Source organism: Neocloeon triangulifer, unplaced genomic scaffold, assembly GCF_031216515.1.
Source record: "Neocloeon triangulifer isolate White Clay Creek 2 clone unplaced genomic scaffold, ASM3121651v1 ptg000014l, whole genome shotgun sequence".
Classification (NCBI taxonomy): domain Eukaryota; kingdom Metazoa; phylum Arthropoda; class Insecta; order Ephemeroptera; family Baetidae; genus Neocloeon; species Neocloeon triangulifer.
The window spans coordinates 27,736,043-27,756,425 of NW_026775556.1; the positions used below are offsets into that span (position 1 = coordinate 27,736,043).

Here is a 20,383-nt window from a genome sequence, read left to right on the forward strand (position 1 = left end):
TAGGAAGTTTGTTCCCGCCAAGGAACAAGGAGGCAAGGATGGCGCTGTCATCCATGAGCAGGAAGAAACGCGGCAACGCCGCTTGTCGCTAGGCAAAGTGGGTAAAATGCCAAGCTGCTTTTGCCTTCACATGGCTGCTTTTGTTATTGTCGGCCTGTTTATCATCTGAACTTTTTGGATTTTCGGCGATTCTGCACCGCCCTTAGTGGCGCAAGATATCGGGTCAGAAGACTTTAACCCTTCTTGAAGCGGGAAACAAATCATTCCAGATAAACTGCGCGAAAAATCAACCGAATTTTCCTTCGATTTGGCCGCCTGGTGCCGCGGTCAAGTTCCATAAATCTAGGTAAATTTGATTTAATAGACAATTTATGCCATTCTATCTTTCGGCCGAGGCCAAAATTTACATTAAACTTGTCAATAATTAGAAATAAATAAAAATTCCTGCCAAAATCACGTTTAACAAGCCGTAATGAGCGTTGATTTGGTGTTGTCAAAAACCGGCTGTCACGATTCGCAACAAAATTTTAACTGTTCTTGTATTTTCAGCCCGCTGGCGTCGTTTGGAATGATGAACCCCCTTGTTGCCCCTGTCCCACCAATGATGCCATCAAACCCAACACCTCTTTCCCAGCCTTCGTCTGGTGGAAACAAATCTTCCAGCGCGTCCGTGGTACGTCTAATATTTTCAATATTATTTTTTAATTGTCCTTAATAATAATATATTATTTCAGAAGCCAAACTACACCCTAAAATTTACATTAGCTGGACACACAAAAGCAGTTTCCTCTGTAAAATTTAGCCCAAATGGAGAATGGCTGGCCAGTTCGTGTAAGTAAATTTGATTCTCAAATTAAATTTATAGAATCAATTTTATCTCATTTCAGCTGCGGACAAACTGATAAAAATCTGGGGTTCCTATGATGGAAAGTTTGAGAAAACGATTTCAGGGCATAAGCTCGGGATATCAGATGTGGCATGGTCTACAGACAGCAGACTTTTAGTCAGTGCTTCAGATGACAAGACCTTAAAAATTTGGGAGCTGAGCTCTGTAAAAAGGATATAAGTTCAAAATTACGGTTGTTAAAAATTGCTTTTTTCTTCTTGCAGGGAAAATGTTTGAAAACATTAAAAGGGCACAGCAATTATGTGTTCTGCTGTAACTTCAATCCCCAGTCAAATCTTATCGTGTCAGGATCGGTAAAAATTAAACAATTTTTTATTCAAGAACATTGAATAATTTTGAAAATTTTAGTTTGACGAGAGTGTGAGAATTTGGGATGTTAGGACAGGGAAATGCCTGAAGACGCTCCCAGCACATTCAGACCCTGTCAGTGCAGTACACTTTAATAGAGATGGCTCTCTCATCGTGTCCAGTAGCTATGATGGACTTTGGTAAATATTTTTTTTAGCTTGATAACTGTAAAGTAACCTCAAAATGACTTTCTAGCCGAATCTGGGACACAGCTTCGGGACAGTGCTTGAAAACACTGATTGACGATGACAATCCTCCTGTCTCGTTTGTTAAATTCTCTCCAAATGGAAAGTACATATTGGCTGCAACTTTAGACAACACACTCAAGCTGTGGGACTACAGCAAAGGCAAATGTCTAAAAACCTACACTGGGCACAGAAATGAGAAGTATTGTATATTTGCCAACTTCTCCGTCACTGGTGGAAAGGTATGCAAATTTAAATTGATTTCATATCAAATGCACTTAAAAATTTGTTTTATTCCAGTGGATTGTCTCTGGCTCAGAAGACAACATGGTGTACATTTGGAATCTTCAGACTAAGGAAATTGTGCAAAAACTACAGGGACACACTGATGTTGTCTTGTGCACAACGTGCCACCCGTCTGAAAATATCATTGCATCTGCTGCTTTGGAAAATGACAAAACCATTAAACTTTGGCGCAGTGAGACGTAATCCTTGTGGTAAGTTGGATATACAGGCAGATTTCTTAATTCTTTTGAAGTCCAAATATTGGTGGTCATCAGCAGAAATAAAAATTTTCTATTTTGCTCATTTCATTTCTTTGAACAAAAAAATGATCCTATCAAATGTTATCATTGCAGTCCTCTGTTGAAAGTTTTGGATGCAACTTGGAGATAAATCCATAAGAACGCCACATCATAGTTTGAACATAACAATATTTTGTGAAATGATGCCCTGCATAAATCTTCGAATTGGTGTTTATTTTTCTCTCACACTGTCATTTTGATTGGACCTGTAACTGCCCTCTTTATGTAAATATGGCCCCTTTTTGTTTAAGGTAGCAGTGCTCTTGATTTGTAACTTATTGCCCCCTGGGTTAGTGGTTTTCAAGCACCAGATGTATGTGCTGAGTGCTCACTTTGCATTTTCCTTTACAAAAGAAAAAATCTTGACCATCTCAGAGAAATGGCAAACTTCAAAACATTTGTACTCTGTTTTGTACTTTCAACAATGAAACCAACTCTCATTAGATGCCTAAATTTGAACTTTGCGGTTAAATGTGTAATCAGAAGTTGACTTGCAAAAATAAAATTCTAAATTAAACACATCCTACTTCTTTTCAATTCAAGGCAGATGCATTAAACTTAAAGCAGCTCCTTTTGTGTGTTTTCCTTTCATGTTACCAAGACTTGTTTACCACGTTAAAAAAATATATGACCACAAATTAAGTATTCACTGAAGGAAAATTGCTCTTCAAAGATCAAGAGGACATGAAAGAGAGGTGATTAAAATTTCAAATAAAACAAGTAGCCAGGTCTTGGATAGAGAGAACGAGTGCTAGAGAAATCCTGTGGTTTACGCCAAGGACATTCAATTTGCTGAAGAGCCACTTAGGTCTTCAATGGAGTGAAAAATTAATTTTAGCTATAATATTTCATTATTATAATATGCCAGTTCCTCCCGATTTGTTAAAAGCTCAGACGACCCAAGAACTTCATTTTTATCAATTTTTTATTTACAAAAAAAAATAAACATCTAAAAAATATAGATTTGAGATTATAACAATTTGTTGAATGTTGTAAATACTGCAAAAGGAATCAATTTGAAATTGAAAGATTTAAAAAATAACAATAAATTAGTTTTTTTGTTTAGTAAGTTATTGTTGCACCCTTCAAAAATAAAAAAAACATTTTTTATTATTAAAGTTTGTCAAAGGAGTGAAAAATGAAAATAACTGAACAACTGTTGCATAGCTCGTTCGATCATTGTTTTTAACCTCCTCATGCAACGGGGTTTTATAGCTTTGACTTTCTGCACTCGACAAGGATGAGAAGGAGGACAACTGCAATTTACCACATCTTTATTTCTTCGGATGTTCTTTGAGTTTTTTTATGGTGACAAAAAGCAGAAGTCAAGAAACAATAAAGAAAAGTTTACTTCTGCAGAGAAAAGACAATAAGCCCAGATGCCCCAGATCATTTAAAGTCAACGCGCTTTGTAATGAACAATGTGACTATAATATTTTGTTATTTTTAATTGTTTTTAATGTTAGAATACACAAATTAGAATAATAATGAAACATAAATTAGAATAAAAATATATTTTTAAATATTTGTTATTATACCACATTATTATGCACTTATTTATTTAAAATTGTTTTTTAATCCAATAAAATTATGGAAAATTTTGGGGAAAATGAGAAGAAATTTTATTAAAAAAGAAAAAATATAATTTTTTTTTTTTAATTTTGTAGAATCCAAATTTAAAAAGAAAAACGTCAAGACCATATTTTATATATTTTGAGTAGTGAAAATTTACAACAAAACCGTAACACATAGCTTTAAAAAAATTTACTACGCAAGAAGGAACAAAGAAGCACGAGAAAATCCCATTTTGCTGTTTTTAAGCGAAAAAGCATCAGGTGGGGTGTGTTGGCGCCGGAAAAAGTCGCGGTCAGAGGTCATTTCGCGCTTCTTGACTGAGAGACTGAAGGATGATGGTGCTGCATTATTCAGAAGGAAAAAAAGTTTCGGAAGTCTCACGCGAATCAAGTTAGGGCGCGGATGCGTGCGGAGGGTCTGCCGCTGAATCTGGTCCAGATCGACGACGTGCACACGCACGCGAGTGGGCACCGCGCGCGAGCAGCGAGAGGGATGCGAGGACTTGCGCACCCGGGGTGCAAAAGAGGGAGAGCACAGCTCCTGCGGCCGCTGTGCTGGGAACAAGGACATTGATCGCTGGTCTCGCTCCACCCCCGTCAGACTTGAGGATCGAGTGAGTCGAGCGGAGCACTCGCCAGCAGACACACGTCCGAGCAGCAGCACCGACCGCGTCCGCGCCAGCACCAGAAGCATCTCAGCCAAGGTGAGTTTCTTTCTGTCCCACTCATCGCGCGCGCCGCACTTTGATTCATTAACTCGCGCGCCGCCGCCGACACGGGCCTCCGCGGACACGGTTCTTTATTCGCACCCTCGCCGGGACAACCCCCAGATTCAAACAGGTATTGATGCGGTGTGCGTGCGAGTCTCGCAATTTCCGCCGCGCCGTCCCTTGCGAATCGGCACGCATCGCTCCACTCGGGCGAGCGGGCGGGCGGGCGCCACTCTGTCTAGATTGGAGAAGCCGAGGGGTTGCTCGACGCCACTTTCTCAAGAGCTGTTCCTCTAACCCAGACACACAGACCTACCCATTAAAAATATTTTCATAGCCTCCGTTTTTCTTACAATTAGTAATAGTTAAAAGTTAAAAAGTAAAGTTAATTTTTAAATAAATTATAACTGTAAACCGCAAATAATTTGGAAAACTGAACAGTTTAATTAAAGAAACAATCAAAATTAATTGAAATTCATGCTACACAGAGCAACAAAAAACATGGAATCTTAAAAAAAAAGCTAAAATTATATAACAATAAGTTCGAAGAAGTTTTTTAGTGTGAAGTTTATGGAATATATTTATTTTAAACATCTTTTAAACTAGGGTATAATTTTTAATAATATTTTTAACAAATTTAAGTAAAATAAGATTGGCATTGTGTTGAGAATTTCATTTTATTTCAGTGAATAGCAGCCAAGAGCTGACTTATTAAAAATGTGACTGTTCAAAGACTTATCTTTATCTCAATTAAAAGCTGCTAAATCTATACCTGGAGATTTTTTATATTCAACTCTGCTGCTTGGCTGCTAAAATTTGTTGGCAAGTTTCAAAAGCTAATTTTCACAGAGTATTATAACTCATAATTAAGAATGGCAAATTACTGCGCCTTTTTAGCCTCACTAGAAAAGCAATTTAAAAGCTTTCAACACACTTAAAATAAGAAACATACGTTATATAACTTGGAGTAGGCCAAATTATAACTTTTATCCAACTTTTTCTTTTGTGCCTTTTCAGGTTAAAAACAGAACTCTCCAAAATGGGGGCTAATATCGACGTTTGAAATTTACGATATGACGAAAAATGAAAAATTTTAAGTTTTTTTTACGTTCGTAATTTTACTGAACGCTACTGTCTGAAAACACTAAAAAAATGTGGTCCTTTTTATCTACTTTCGTTACTGAATTTTTAGAAAAAAATATTTCTAAACTATTTTGAGCAAAATTGAATTAATATCAATGTTTTAACTGTCAGACTAGCTGAATATTAAAAGATAATAAACTATATTGTCTCATTTGTGCCCAAAACGATCCTTCAATTTTGCAGCAAATTAATTGCACAATGTTGAAATAACATAAAATAGTGAATCGAAAAAAAACCGTCTCTCCCTCCAAATTCAATGGTAAGAAAACACTGGTGTCTGTTGTGCGAATTTCTCCAAAGTCGCTTCGCTGCCAACGGAGACAAATGCTGGGCGGGCCTTTGGTCTCGAAAATCCCTTCAGGGGCTTCATTAAAAACGACTTGGCGGGCGAGTGAGAGAGAGAGCGAGAGCAGTGCGTGTGCTACGTCGACGTACATACGTGAAATTGATTTTTGCTCAGCCGGCGGGCCAGCCGTCGAGCAAATCTCGCGTCTTTGCAGTTCGACTGAGTCTGCTGCTCCTGTCAAAAAAATAAACCTCCGCACGCGAATTGCGCGCCCGGCTCGTTTTGCATCTAAAAGGAGCGACGGCTTTTTTCTCTCTCTCTTAACCCTTTCCCCTCATCCGACCAGACGTCTCACCACCACCGTCTGCTGAGGTGATAATCGTAATTTGAATATATAAAAGAGAGAGTCCAACAAGTTGTGATGCAGCTCTTTTATTTCGGCTCAAATCGATGGGGGTGGCTGCCGCGCCCCGCGCATTGTTTCAATTAATTGAAGCGTAAAAACGCGATAAACACATACACTAGACAATGAGAGAGAGTCGCATGCATTAAATCAAATAGCCCGCACATAAAGGTGCCGACCCACAAGAGAGCCGTAAATACCGTCCCGTCAGGGTCATTTGGACCTGCCATATAAGCGAGCCTGGACGCAAAACACGTTCAGCGCGCCCATTCGCAAATGAACTCCAGCTTTTGTCCTAATGGATTCGGGCAATAAGCGCACGGGTTGGAAAAGTTGTCGCTCTTTTCGGAGAAATGCTTTGTTCTCTTGAGGGATATAAAATAGAATTTATAGAGAGTTCACTGAAACTTTTTTGTTAATAAAAAAAATCAATATTATATTAGAAAACACACATCACACATCTATCGACGAAGCTGAAGTCAATCCCGTCAGTATAAACTTGGCATTGATATAACTTTAAATTTCAAAATCATATGGTTAATACTAATAGGCAAACAATGGTTAAATATGAAAAATTGAAATCGAGCAAACCTCGTTATTGTTGTTGCAAAGTAAAAAATGAAAACCTGACCCCAAAAGGCAACTTTAAAAACCTAGGGGTTTGTCGTGTCCAAACTCCAAACTAAAACTTGTAAAAGTGAGAGGAATTTAAAAAAAAAATAATTATTATTATTATTAATAATAAAAATAAAAGTGGAGAACTTAATTTATAATTAAAAAATTTCAGAAAATAGTTGAGCAACTGAGTGAGTCAATAGCTTCATACTGTGACTTTGCTAGAAATTTCCAGGGCAACGAACACAAAGACCGCAGGTCGCCTGTGAGGTCAGTTGTCCTTTAATTTTTTTCTTTACAACAAAGTTCGCTCGATTTTTTTTTACTAATTTCAGGCTTATATGTATTATCATTTATTTTAATAGTTAAAAAATTGAACATTTTGAGTAAAATGTTTAATATTAATGTTTTATTTATTTAAATTTGATATTAAAATTTTATATTTTCAATAAAATATTTAAAACTTTTTTTTGCGTGCAAATATGTAATAATTAATTTATAAAAATGTAAAAAAAAATTACATATATATATTTCTTCAAACAATTTGCCTGCCTTATTGTTTGTAGCTTTAGTCTTGTTTTAATGGATAACAGCACTGAGCATTTGCAAAGGTTTCTTGCAGCGCACTTTACAACAAACAATTGACCAGCTGCGTTTAATCATTTCAGCTCTCAGCTTACTGCAAAACAGTCTGGAGCAATTCCGGTTAATGTGCACCTCGTCTCTTGACGTCGCCGCTAAAAAAAATACGTGGGCTGATTTATTTTTTTATTTGTTCTCGCAGCAAAACTGGCCATCCATCATCATTTTGCGCCGCCGAACGGGGCGTTTCGCCCGAGTTTTATGGCTTTTGCGGTTTGCCAGTTCCACATTGTGCGGTACATAGTTTTGCGCGCGAGTATTTTATGAAAGGTCGCATGCAAGAACGTTTTTTGCACAAACACACTCCGTCGCTCGCACGTATAATAGCGCAGGTGTGAGAATGAAAAGGTCAAGCGTTTTTGTTGTGAAACCCTAGAGAATGGGCCTTTCTCGTGTCCACTATGCACAATACACTTTGCACAAAGAGATTTCTCTCAAGAGTTGCACTTTTCACCGGCTTATAAAATTGTTGGTATGCAAAAATTAAAATAATGGAATTCAAAATCAACGAATTTATTCATTTAAAATTTTATTTATAAATTAATTTATTTTCAAACATTATAATCTTGATCTTCTTCTTGAAGCTGCAATTATATAATAATTTTGATCAGGTTCGATGAAAACGCATATTAATATTTGTCTTTTTGATAAAAACCATTTTTAAACAAAATAAAGGGCACCTGAAATGTGCTTCTTCCACCTGGAAATATGCAAAATATGGCACACCACGTTAAGGCTAAGCTGATAAAAGCCTCTAGGGAAAGGAACATGAGTTATATCGAGTTATAAGATGGGGCGGTGGCAAAGGCCTTTCACATTTTGCCGGCGGCCCGCGCGAAACCCCAAAAGTTGGGCCGAACTTTTAAATTTTCCTGCGCAGCAACATCTATCAATTTTGAAGTATGACAACAAGTGCATCAATTTCCAAAGTTTCCCTATTTAAAGCCACCAGCTCAGCTCTCCTCTCTATCGAAATTGATTTTGTGCCTGCGGACGCCTGATTTATTGCCGTTTTTTCCTGCCATGTGTATGGTGATGTGACGCTATTAGGCGGCAAAATTGACACCGCACCAGAACAGCCAAAGTTGTCCAACTATTGCTATTCACAGCAACTCCCGCGCTCTGCGAGATTATATAACATACACACCAAAGTTTGTATATCTGCGAATAGGGGCCACATATGCGCGCCTGGAGGCAATGGGGTGGAGGGTGAGAACGTACAACAAGTTCGGATCTTGAATCTGCAACAAATTTTGTGCTCCACAGAGGGAGTGGTGCATTTAAATTTAGACATCAGCCGGGGCAAAAACGCGCAAATGGCCCGAGCACATAATCATCAACTACTACAAATCGCGCTACACGCAGGGAATGAGAGAGCAAAAGGGCCCCCATTGTGAGCGGCCGGGGGCTTATGGGTGCAAGTTGGTCGTGGTGGTTGTTACCGTCGGCGCAGGGGCGCTTCACACATTGCATATATAAATGAGCAGCCGGAATGCGGTTGGAGGCCTGGTCGGACCGCTATTATTTTTGCCGGAAGTTAATCATGATAAAATAAAAATAAAATGTGCCATTTAAAAAGCGGTCAACTGCCTGATGTGCGTATTGCGTAATCAACAAAACAAGCTCAACTCAGGAAACTCAGGAAAGGGAACATCAGAACTCGATTTTTGTGCAACATGCATAAATCGGTAGGTATTTGAGCCAACTTAACAATATAGGTCAAGGTCATTTAAACTGAAAAAGGCGCTGTAGTTGTTTTTAAATTCAAGTAATAATTTTACGCTATTAAAATCTTGGAAACATTAACAAGTTTTCATTTATGTATAAAAATATTTTACTTTAATTTCTTTTATTTTTAAATATTATTAAAATTCACCAATAAAATAGTTTAAGAAGTGAAATATTAAGCAAAATTGTAGCCATATTGTTGCATATAATTTAAAAATGCTATTTTTTATTATTATTAATATTAGTATTATTATCATTGTTATCAATCATGTTTATAAATTTATTCGTACTATCAACGTGATTTTGCAAATCAAATTTATTTTTCTGATAACAGTTTCTTGCAGGTTTCCTGGGTTGCTCAATGTTTTAACTTTGATGAGCTGTTTTAAGTCAAAGTTGATATTTAAACTTATTCAAATTTACCCATTAATAACTTGTCTACGTTTGAACATTTGTCCAAAATCAGTTACTGAAGATTGGTGGCGTTCCCTAGTCAGGAGATCGATCATCAGCTTTGCTCTTTTCATCGCTATATCCCCATTGATTGATAGCTTCAGTAAATGTAAATAAATAAAGCGCACTTTATTTTTTAAATCCGGAATGTCCAGAATCAATATCATCTCGTTTGACGCGCACCGAGCGCTTTAAATTATCCACGTCGACCGTGGAAAACAAACTTATATCGTGTAAACGTGGCTTGTAATACATCAAACAGCAAAAGTTTAGTACGGCGCTGGAGCTCTCTGGGTGTTTGCCTTGCAAAATATTTGCATTCGGAAGCTGTTTACCACGGCGCAGCGCGCGGAGATGATTTCTCCATTATGGTTATGACCTAGCTGGGTTTTCAAATAATAAAATGCATTATGAATGAATTCCAGCACAAAAATGCTGCTTTATGCTGCCGGGTGACCTGATTTTTTCCTCTGGCGTCTTGCCTGCGAGAGATGCCGTCGAGGTAGTAAATTTTAAGAGAGGGAGAAAAGACGGTTTATGTATCGCCGGTGGCTTTCATGCAAGTTGGCTGAGCTGCTTTTATATGAAAATAAAAATAATTCCCGGTGTTTTACATCGCGATTCATTGCGCTTTTCCCGTCACGGCTTTGTGATGTGTAATAATAATGGCGTAACAATTCAACGGTGGGATGCGCCGCGTTTAATATATAGTCTGACGGTGCTTTGAGTAAATTGCACTCGTGCTGAGCCTGATGCCTTTACGTCTTTACGTCCGCTGTTTTTCCACGGAGCTCTTTATATTTTTATTAGAAGCTGTAATGTGCAGCAGAGGATTCCTTCCGTCTTATGGAGTTTACTCACCGACTTGCGATGTGTAGCAAAGTTTTAAGGCGGAGCGAGCTGCTTTGTGGAGAAATGAGGCTATTTAGGAGACAGAAAATAAGTGCAGCTTTCTCTCCCCGAGATATTTTGCTGCTGGAAAACTTTTTTGAAGACGCGCAATGTTTAAAGTTTCAAAGAAAACTTTTCCGTGTTTTTCGTCGAGGCAATTTATTTTTCGGAAAAATTACGCAACTTTTTAGAAAAAATGGTGAAATCCAACACCATCTCCGAGCTTTGGTTTGGAAAAAGTGGTGAGACCTTGCGCAAGTCAATCAATTACCAGCACTTGACGTAAAATAGGTCGCCATGACCAGCCTCAAGTGGTTTGGACGTCTTGCGACGCACTTCTTTTTTATTCCTCGCAATTAGATGGCAAAGTCAAACTTTTCCTCGGTGGATAGAATTACCTTCCGCTGCTTCTGCCGTTGCCAAACCAATTACACTGCTCTCGACGGCTCCGTGACGTCAGTTATTAGGTTTGGGTACGAATCCCGTTTGCAAAAAAAAAAAACAAACACTCAGAGCTCCAAGAAGTTAATCAGAATGATTGCTCTAGGCCAACTCAAGAGAGAATGGTTAAAAATTAAATCTAATTAAAAAATTGTTTGCAGACAAAAGAAGTTCCTTTTCTAATTAAAAAGGTTGAGAGACAACTGCCTATTACTACGTGTTTTGAAATTACGATAATGATTGATTATGTATAGTAAATTTTTACTTTATTTTCGGTCACAATTCGATATTGGATTCGAATGATTTCAATGACTCTCCACTATTGTACACACAAATAACATTCCGGAACATATTGGAATTGTTTGCACCCAGCGCGGATTACATTTTGCTTAATTGCTATGCAAATAAGGTAATTCTGCTGAAACAGGGCGCAGAGACAATGGGCATTATAGAAGCATCCGAAAACGGCCGCAACTGCAAAATTATAACACGCTGTCTAGCAAGCAAGGGCGGCGGGTGCTCTCATCTGCAAACAATAATTGAAAAAGCGGCCTGCGCTGAGGATGATGCTCCAGGCCTATATGGTATATGTGCGCAGGGGGATGCGAGAACGAGCGCGAGTATATCAGGTCAGATTAAAATGCTATTACCGAGGGCCTATTGTGCGTAATCTTGGCTCATCTGCCTCCTCTCGCACTCAATATAATTAAAGGTCGTCGTTTGCTGAAGTTACATTTTATTTTTAACAGATTTAAAACACCTGAAATAATTTAATTAAGGAAAGAAAACTTACGAAAATGATCAAATTTGTGAAAAAAAATTGAATATTTTTATTCAGATCGGTCAGAATTGAACAAATTTCTTTAACGAACGCAAACGAACGTTTCAGATCAATGAAAATCTTTCTATAAAACAAGAAGATTTTTTGAAATATTCAAATGCTTAATTGATTTTATAAAAAGAAAGTTGGCAAGAAGGTAAATTATTATGAATTCATTCTTGGGTTAATAATAATCTAAAACGTATTCCTGGCCCGCATTTCAAATTTCAACGAGAACAAATCTCAGAGTGAACTGATAATTGTAGCAAAACCAACAATACTTTTGGCCTTGTATGAAACAAACCTGATGAAACGCTAAAAAATGTGGGTAAAATCTGGATTATTTTGACATCTGGAATATAATATTTAAAAAACAAATTGCGCAAAAAACATGGAAATTTTGCTTTATAAAAATTAATCCAGTTTCAGTTTACAGATTTGACGCTAACGGCAAAGCAATTTTTCACTTGATAAGGTCAACCTGCATATGGATTTTGTTTGCATTTATCAAAGGTTTGCAGCTCGAATAAAATGCCTGGCGGAAAAACTCGCACGCGTTCGTTATTTTATTTCGCGTAGAACTTTTGTCAAAGATGCGCGCGATGGCATAATCATTTCAGTGCCCACGGCGCGGCAGAACGCAACAAAGCAGGTATGTCAGCAGCGGGCCAAAAAGCATCAGCCAAGAATTTTCCGCTTTGCCGAATGCTGGAGAGCGTTGCGGCGAAACAGCCCCGAGCCGTGGCCGCGGGTCTCGAGAGTGCGTGGATTATTTTGGCTCTGTGTGTCGAAAATGTGATTAAATGACTTCTGCTGCGGGAGAGGTGCGAGTTGCATGCCTCGCCGCGCTTTTTGCCTCGGCGAATTCAATCAGCGGAGAGAAATATCTGCCTTTGTTGGTTCAAAGTATTAAGCCGCGCGCAAAGTTTGCACTAATTCCGACGATTTTCCGCGCCGATTAATTCGGTTTTGCCGACTTGATTAAGAGCTTTTGTTGGCTTTTCTTTGAGGTCGTTTTGCTTCATGAGACTCGGTTGTATATCGAATAACATTTACTGCTTTTTGTAGAGAGAGATAAAGGATTCCTATTTAACTGAAGACAAATTACGAGCTTTCCAAAGGAGCATTATTTTCGACTCTTAGGAATCGGAATTTATATTCTAGAAGAAATTTTAGCATTCTCTAAAGTGGCTTTGCAATTAACATGGAATTAAATATGGGAATCGTGAGAGAGATTGAAATGAGTTTTTTTTTAGGTGTAGATCGGGTTTGATCGTCACGAACGCAGCAGCAACTTGACAATGATTAACGAGACAAGTGCACGACAATCCAAGTTCTATAAATCAAGCGCAGATAAAATTTATGGCAGCAGTTTTTATGCAATGACGTGAGGACAAAAATTAAACGTGCACTAAATTATTCTTGCCTTTTTTGCCCTATCATTATAATAATGAGCCAAATTTGTTAAAAGATAAATCAAATACTTGTAATTTTAATTGTTTTTTTAAATTTATCAAAGCTATAAAAATAAACTTCAAATCAAACCAAATTTTTCAAACAATCATCATCATCTTAATTTTGAAGTATTAAATTTCATAAATTGACTTTGTCTCAAATTAACCATTGTATTTAGCGGTATTTGGAAGAATTGATTGTCTCAATAAAAAGAGAACAAAACTGTTGAATGAAAACATTATTTTTGGTCAAAATACTACTGGGACAAATTTCAAGGAAAAAAAGTGAATTACAAAATAAATTTATTTATTTATTCACTTTAATGAGAATTATAGATAAGCTGCCTTCATTTATTAATAATTCAGATATTTTCCTAAATATTCATTCTTATTGTTGGCTTAGAAATCAATAGCTGGAACTTTTCACCAAGAAAAATTGATTTCAAACCAATCAGCGCGAGCAAAAGTTGTCGTTCTCTCTTGTTCTCGGTTCAAAAGGCGGACGGTCTCTTTCGCTTCCTGAGCAAAACTCCACGCCAATCAAGCAAAATTGCGCGGAAAAGCCTCCAAAGAAACACGACGCCCCGTCCCGTCCCGTCAGTCTCCAGAAAATAATTGGTTATTTAAAAAGGGGCGCAAACAAACAAACGAACGAACGCACTGTTCCAATCAATACGCATACAAGCAAAGGGACGACCCATTTTTTTTTCGCACGCACAAAGAAGGGAAGCGCGTTTTTACAGCTACGGATGATAAAGCAGGTCTTCATCACGCTAAGGGACCAACAAGTAAACTAAAGCAACTTTTTGCTCACGAACCGCCCGGAAGGGTAGACTTCCCGTAAAACAGCGGCTGTTGTTTATTCTTGCCTGATGCTACCGAGGGGCTGAATGGCGACTTCATGAATGGTCCACTTTAATGCCAAACGCAAAGATTACACAAAAATTTGGGGCGGCTCGTGGTGGAGGGGCCTCGTCGGCAAAAGTAAGTCAGCCGCAGCACTTTCGTGCTGTGTGTACCTAATCATAAAAAGCAGAAAGCAGAGAAGTGGAGGCGGAGGAGTCTGGATTTATAAGCACACTGCGGCGGCGGCGGCGGCGGCGGCGGACCCTCCAGCTCTGCTTTTCCCCAGATGTTTACTCTTTGTATTTCTGATGAGTATCTCAAAATATTGTGTACATAATTCAACGCAAATAAAATAAAGGTAGCCGAAAAAACCAGACAACGCCACTTCTGATCGATTGTTAGTTTAAAAACTTCTCAAGTTTCTTCACCTTTCAAAGGAGTACTAAAAAAATATGTAATAGCAAGAAAAATAAACTTTTTAATAAATTACTTCTTTCAATTATTAAATAATTTTAAGCAGATAAAATGTGAAAAAATGTCATTACAAGACAAAAAAATCTACCCTTTGCTGCGTGAAAATGCAAAAGAGAAATTTTCAGACTTGAATTATATGAATAAATATTCATGAGAGAGATAAATTGTTGAGTCATTTGCTCGGACAAATGAGTCTCTCAAAATATGCGCAGCTGTGGTTCTTTTTTGCCGAGCAGAAGACAAAGCTCGCCCTGCTCGTAATCAGATTTACGTTTTTATAAACGCGCACCAATTTCTTTTTGCTCAAGAGCAGGAAATTAATTTTGCCCCGAGTTTGTTTGCGGCCGGAGCAATTACGGTCTGATTAGGTTCACCCCTTTCTTTCTTGAGTGAAAAAATCCCACGAAGATGGACCATCTCAAACAAAATAAATTTCAGTGTCGACTTTCGAGAAAAAAAATTGTTAAAAATAAAACAGGAATTTACCGCAAGTAACTTTAATTAACCAACAGCCTCTGTTTGCTACAAAAAAATAACAGGACAATAATTAAGTCTGCGCTTCTTCCTCAATTAGCAAGGCGAACGAGAATGTGGCTTGTTTGCTCACAGCTGCTCCGAATTTAATCAACTTTGCGGCAAAAAGCGACAAAACAAACTTCAGAAGGGTCAAAACTGCAAAATTTAATCTCACCCCACCAGACGGGCGTCTGTGTATTTTTTTTTGTCACCCTGCGCGAAAATATCTAATAACAAGGCAGGCAAGGTCTGCGACGTGACACACAGAGATTATTAGATCACACCCCAGAGAGAAGAACTTACCTGACGCCGGGTGAAGGGATAGACGCGCCTTCATTTGATTTGGGACTCGAGTTCACTGGCATGCAAATAACGCGTCGGATCAGCGATAAATTCGGTTAGCAGGCGTCATTGGGGTTTCATTGATTTTGCCAACAACTTTTGTCATCAACGAGTTGGACAAACACAAACCGCGTAGTTGCCGAAAGTGGAGTTCGCAGCCTGAAATGCAGAAGTGGAGAAATCTGAAATATGGACTGTGCTGCAGAATTCGGATATTGAAATTCCTGCTCAAAACAATTGTTGACAAAGTTCAATTTTAGCGTAATTAGATGAAAATAAAATATGGTAAAATAATTATTGAACAATTTAAAACTTGCTTATTTAAAAAAAAATGGAAATATAGATATAATTTAAATAATTAAATGCATTTTCATTTTCAGTTAAAAGTGCTCCTTTAAAATTATCAGCTAAAATGGACCATAATTTTTATTTAATTAAAATTAAAATCGCCCTTATCTGAAGGCAGTAAATTTAATTTGCATACCTGTGTGTTTGCCTGCGAGCAGGAAGGAAACTCGCACCCTTTTCCCTTTTCAAAAGGGGGCATTATTTTAAGCTTGAATTTCCTCTCTCTGCGAGTTCGTTCGTTCGCAATTACAAAACGAACCTGCACCCTCTCAAAATTCTGGCCGTGCACGTTAAATTAACAAAGCAATCTCTCGGCCCAGGTTGTAGTAATTTCCTTCTCATTAAGAGGCATTTTTGCGGTCGAGTGATCCGCCCCCAACGGACCCCCACTCGCCGGGGCTAAATAATTTAACCCTTTTGCTGCATCGAAATATAGCCGACAGCCACTTTTCACGCCCTTCACTTCAGCCGGCTCAACTTCAGTCAAATTTAATTATGCAAAATGAAATTCAGAGCGAGTTTAATTCTCCGGCAGTGCATCCCTCTCTCTCTCTCGCTCTTACTCGAGCAGGTGTGCACTTTATTATTTCAATATGCGCCTCGAGCGCGATGATAATTCCACCCTTGCTCTCTCTCTCTCTCTCTCTCTCTCTCTCTCTCTCTCTCTCTCTCTCTCTCTCGCTGAGCGGAATTTTAAAAATCGTCCCCTGTGCCGCGCCTCCGAGCCCTTTCAAGTGCTCCGACTTCTCATCTCTCTCTCTCTGAATTGCAGATTATTCCTTGTGTAGCTTGCGCCAACAAAAACCGTCGAGTTGCGGCTGAAAGGAAATTTGCCTCCTGCATCTTTCCCGGCGTTGTATATTTTAGCAGCTCGCGGCTATATTGCGTTTTTCATCAAGTTTTGCTCGTAGGCTCCGTTCATTGTGCGCCGCCAGAGATCATATTAAGTTTGAGCCGCTTATCGATTTTTGTCACATCTAATAATGCTCTTCGTCGGTTCACTGCCGGAATGGTGAAAGAAAGACGTCCCAGTCGATAAATAAAGTCGGAAGGCGGTCTTTGCACTTTCCTCGAAAAAGAAGAAACTGCCACCGCGTGCTGTGGAAATCATTTATTATTGTTATAGAAAGGGTTGGCATTTGCTATTTTTTTATTCCTTAACATTAATTAATACAGAAATGATCAATTTTTTAGGCCTAATTCTCATCTTTTCTCTCAATTATATTATAATTTGATAATTTTGAATGTATAAATGATACATCCCGTTATGGGCAGCAATTGCCTTTGTGATAAACACAATTTGCAATTAATTTTTTTTGCTAGCCTTTTAAAAAATCGGAGGTTATGAAATATGGGAAATATTAATCATAATTGAAAAGAATAAATTTACTAAAAAATTTTAATATTGTTAAAATTGCCTAAATAATTATACTAAAGGATTTTAAATATATTCTTCTCACTTTCAGAAATTTTCAAACTTAATCAATTTTAAAGCTCTTACCACCTGACGGAGAAAGTAAAAAGCACCTAAGTTTGCTTAAAACTCATTCCGACAGTTTACGCCGAGCGAAAACAGTTTGCATAAAATTGCGAGAGCGAAAGTGCGCGAAAAAGCTCGCGCCGGTCGAAATAACTCTTTTCTTTCTTTCTTTCCTACTTTTCCACGCAATAAAGCCGAGGCGAGTGGGAAGTTTCGCAAGTTTGGCCATCACGGCAGCGCCTGCGAGTTCACCGAGTATGCAACCGTGTTGATCGCTGTGCCGCACCGGTTGCATGGCGCGGCCCAGCAAGATTAATTAACTGCCAGCGTCGTCGCTTTTGGCGCAAATTAATTCGCGGCACGCGCGCATTCCCGAATTCGGCAGTTTGCGAAAGGAATTCCTGATCGATTGACACGGGCCGGGGCATGCAAAACAGCGCGGCAGCCGGTTGATCTTTTCAAGAGTGAAACATGCATGCGTCCCAAGAGCGAAAGCGCCGGCTTGCGATTGGGTCCGTGGATTTTAGTCGGCTAAATGGTGCGTGTTATTAAGATTTTATTGTTATTTTTAAAACAAGCAACAAAAAATTTCCACACAAATAGAAATTTTTATTAAATCCTATGTAACAAATGGAATCGGATTTCTTGAAAAATATTTTTTTTCAAGTCTTGCGTAAATCACTACAATAAGCCACCTGAAATTCTTTATATTTGTATTGCAGAGTTTTAATAAACATTCGTATTTAATAAAACCGTTTTATTATTAGTATGTGTTGTTAGAATGATAAATTTAATTTCATGTTAGTTTTTATTTGCAATATTGCAGGTCCCATTATACTAATTGCAATTTTTGCTAGATCATTGTTTGTAGTTGATTGTCACATTATTTATATTATTTACAAAAAGACTAGTTGCAAAAATTTTAAAAAACAATCTTTAAAAATTTTGAAACATAGGAAAATATTTAGAAAATATTAAATATTTTAGTTGAAAAAAAAAAATAAAATACGTATTATTGTTTTATTTTTAAAAATAAAAGTAAAATTGCATTCTAATATTTATATTTTATAATAATATGCATTTAAAATGAGTAAACCATTGCAAAGAACCAGTGTGCGCGGCTGCAAATGACATATCTCTGGTTGTTGGGTATGGTGATTGATTGAACAGAGCCGCACGGTTGGAAACGCACATTTTCGAACCATGCAACATTGTAATTATTCGCGTCGTTAAATTAATTCCCGGACACCTCCAATCTATTCGAATCCATTATAAATTTTACACGCCGACGGCGTAAATCAAAATCATCCACTGCCTCATTACGATAAAAATTCAATTAATCCGCGCTTTCTCTCGGGCATCAGCCGTGATTTACGTCCGTCGGCTTTATGATGAATGGACGTGAATAATTTAATATAGCAGGTGTCGCATAAAAGCAGCGGAGAAATATAAGCCATTAATAAAATATGAATGCGCGCTCGCTCGTCCCAGCATAATAAACCTCGATTGGCGGCCGAGTTTGTATATATTTTTTTTTTATACCTCAACACATCTCCACGGGGTTGTTTATCGGCGATACTTTAGCGGCCTGTGGGACGATATATACGGTGATTATTATTATTATTATTTTTATTAATATACAAGCTATAGCAGGCAACCGACCGAGCGTGCGGTCGAACGCACAAAGTGAAAATTCGCTTTTGTGTGGGGAAATATATCGCGCGCGGTTTTCTTTTTGAATATTCCACCGAGCAGCTTGGAATATAATAATGCTGCTCACCGACCAAGTTTTAATCCTTCGTAATAAAATACAACATCAAAGGCTTTGTGATATTTAAAAGCTGCACGTCCATGCAAGCTTGCGCTTTTTTGTTATTCTTCCTGAAAATTTAATGTTCCATATTTTTTTTAAGTTGGTGTTTTTCGCCAGCAGAGATTTATCCAGCCGAGAGATTAAACGGCCGTATTTTCTAATTAGCCAACGCAAAGTGGAGTCGTTTATCCTGCAGCATCGTGCAAATTGTTTCCCTCTAGTTTTATTTCGGTTAATTAGCAGCAGCAATTGATAAGACACACTCACGTGCTGTTCACGTAACGTAGGCACATAGGTGGTATGTAATTTAACTTGTGAGTTATTGTGCTTTTTCATCAACAGGCTTTGCGTGAGCAGACAAGCAAATTACTTTGTTTCGTGGCTCTATTCCCGCACAGCGGTGCTGAAAGGGCAAAAGTGAAGTGGCATATGTGTTTGTAAAAGAGCACGTGTGTAACAGGTTTAGTAACGGGCTAATTGAAATTGGATGCTCCACTTCAATTTTTCATATTTTCCACGACGTGCACAAATTAATTTGTAAATGTGCAAGTTTGTTTGCAGGATCAATATTTAATACAGATTGCGTGCAAAATTTCAATCTACGTGTAAAAGATCCGAGTAATTGTAAAATAAAATCAGTCAACAACTTTCTTTTTGATTTAAATTTCAAATTTATTTAGTAAAAGCAATAAAATTGATTTAAAACTTCTCAAATTGCAGTTTTTCAAATTTTATTAAATGAATTTCAGAGATTTTTGTGGAAATGAGGAAGTCGAGCTTCTTCATTTCCATGATTATCTCCTCGAGTGTCAACTTTTTTAAACAAATCTTTCCTTTTTTTAAATTGAATGGTGTTTTATTTATAGTTGTCCTGTGTGAACATTATTAACAACCATTGGAACCAGATTTGAACTGATATTAAAAGAAGCTTATTCACATCTTTTTTCATTAATATAAATAAATTTCAACTGGGGGATATTATTTATCTTTAGCATCTGGTTTTGAATAAATTCAACGCTTGTATATAAAATAAGCGATTTTTTTATGGGAAATTTATTTTTAAATTCTCATTTTACAGCTGATTTAAAAATAAATTTTGCTTTTTAAGGTCCATAAAGTTAAAACCACTAAAAATCAAAATATTGATTGAATGTATTTATGAAGTTGTTTAATATTTATTATTTAAAATTATTTTCATTTTTTTTTTAATTTACGGAAATTTTGAGGAACTGTGTCTGCCAAATTACTTTTTTTAATTGCAGAATTTTTTTTAATGATCATTTTGCATATATTTATTAAATTTGGATGGTAAAAACCTGGTATAAACTATTATATCGTCTGTACAGTACTAAAGATGGTGATTTGAATTTAAAATCGTTT

The 20,383-nt window shown here is 37.5% G+C and overlaps 2 protein-coding genes across 3 annotated transcripts in view; both read left to right on the forward strand.

The window, feature by feature from the left end:
- Positions 1 to 91: 91 nt before the first annotated feature.
- LOC132199815 (WD repeat-containing protein 5) lies at positions 92 to 2,545 on the forward strand. Its single transcript, XM_059624839.1, has 9 exons — positions 92 to 346; positions 550 to 673; positions 735 to 831; positions 888 to 1,051; positions 1,111 to 1,200; positions 1,256 to 1,395; positions 1,451 to 1,682; positions 1,741 to 1,937; positions 2,079 to 2,545. Exons 2-8 carry the CDS (start codon positions 569 to 571, stop codon positions 1,927 to 1,929), a joined length of 1,017 nt encoding a protein of 338 aa, XP_059480822.1. The 5' UTR covers positions 92 to 346; positions 550 to 568; the 3' UTR covers positions 1,930 to 1,937; positions 2,079 to 2,545.
- Positions 2,546 to 4,099: 1,554 nt separating this feature from the next.
- LOC132200617 (BTB/POZ domain-containing protein KCTD12) overlaps positions 4,100 to 20,383 on the forward strand; it is a 66,123-nt gene continuing 49,839 nt past the window's right edge. The window contains exon 1 of one of the 2 annotated variants that reach the window (XM_059626234.1): positions 4,100 to 4,302. Coding sequence is in view for 1 of the 2 variants with exons in the window: in XM_059626233.1 (XP_059482216.1) it covers positions 9,074 to 9,085 (12 nt within the window). In the remaining variant the exon portion in view is untranslated. Of the gene's footprint in view, positions 4,303 to 9,007; positions 9,086 to 20,383 lie in introns of those variants that run through there. The other variant, XM_059626233.1, reaches the window with a different exon arrangement.

Bases quoted from the DNA above. Each gene is read 5' to 3' on its own strand.
- LOC132199815 (XM_059624839.1), top strand. From the start codon at position 569: ATGATGAACCCCCTTGTTGCCCCTGTCCCACCAATGATGCCATCAAAC. The intron at 1,052-1,110 runs GTAAAAAGGATA...TTCTTCTTGCAG, and splicing joins AAATTTGGGAGCTGAGCTCT to GGAAAATGTTTGAAAACATT. The intron at 1,683-1,740 runs GTATGCAAATTT...GTTTTATTCCAG, and splicing joins TCTCCGTCACTGGTGGAAAG to TGGATTGTCTCTGGCTCAGA.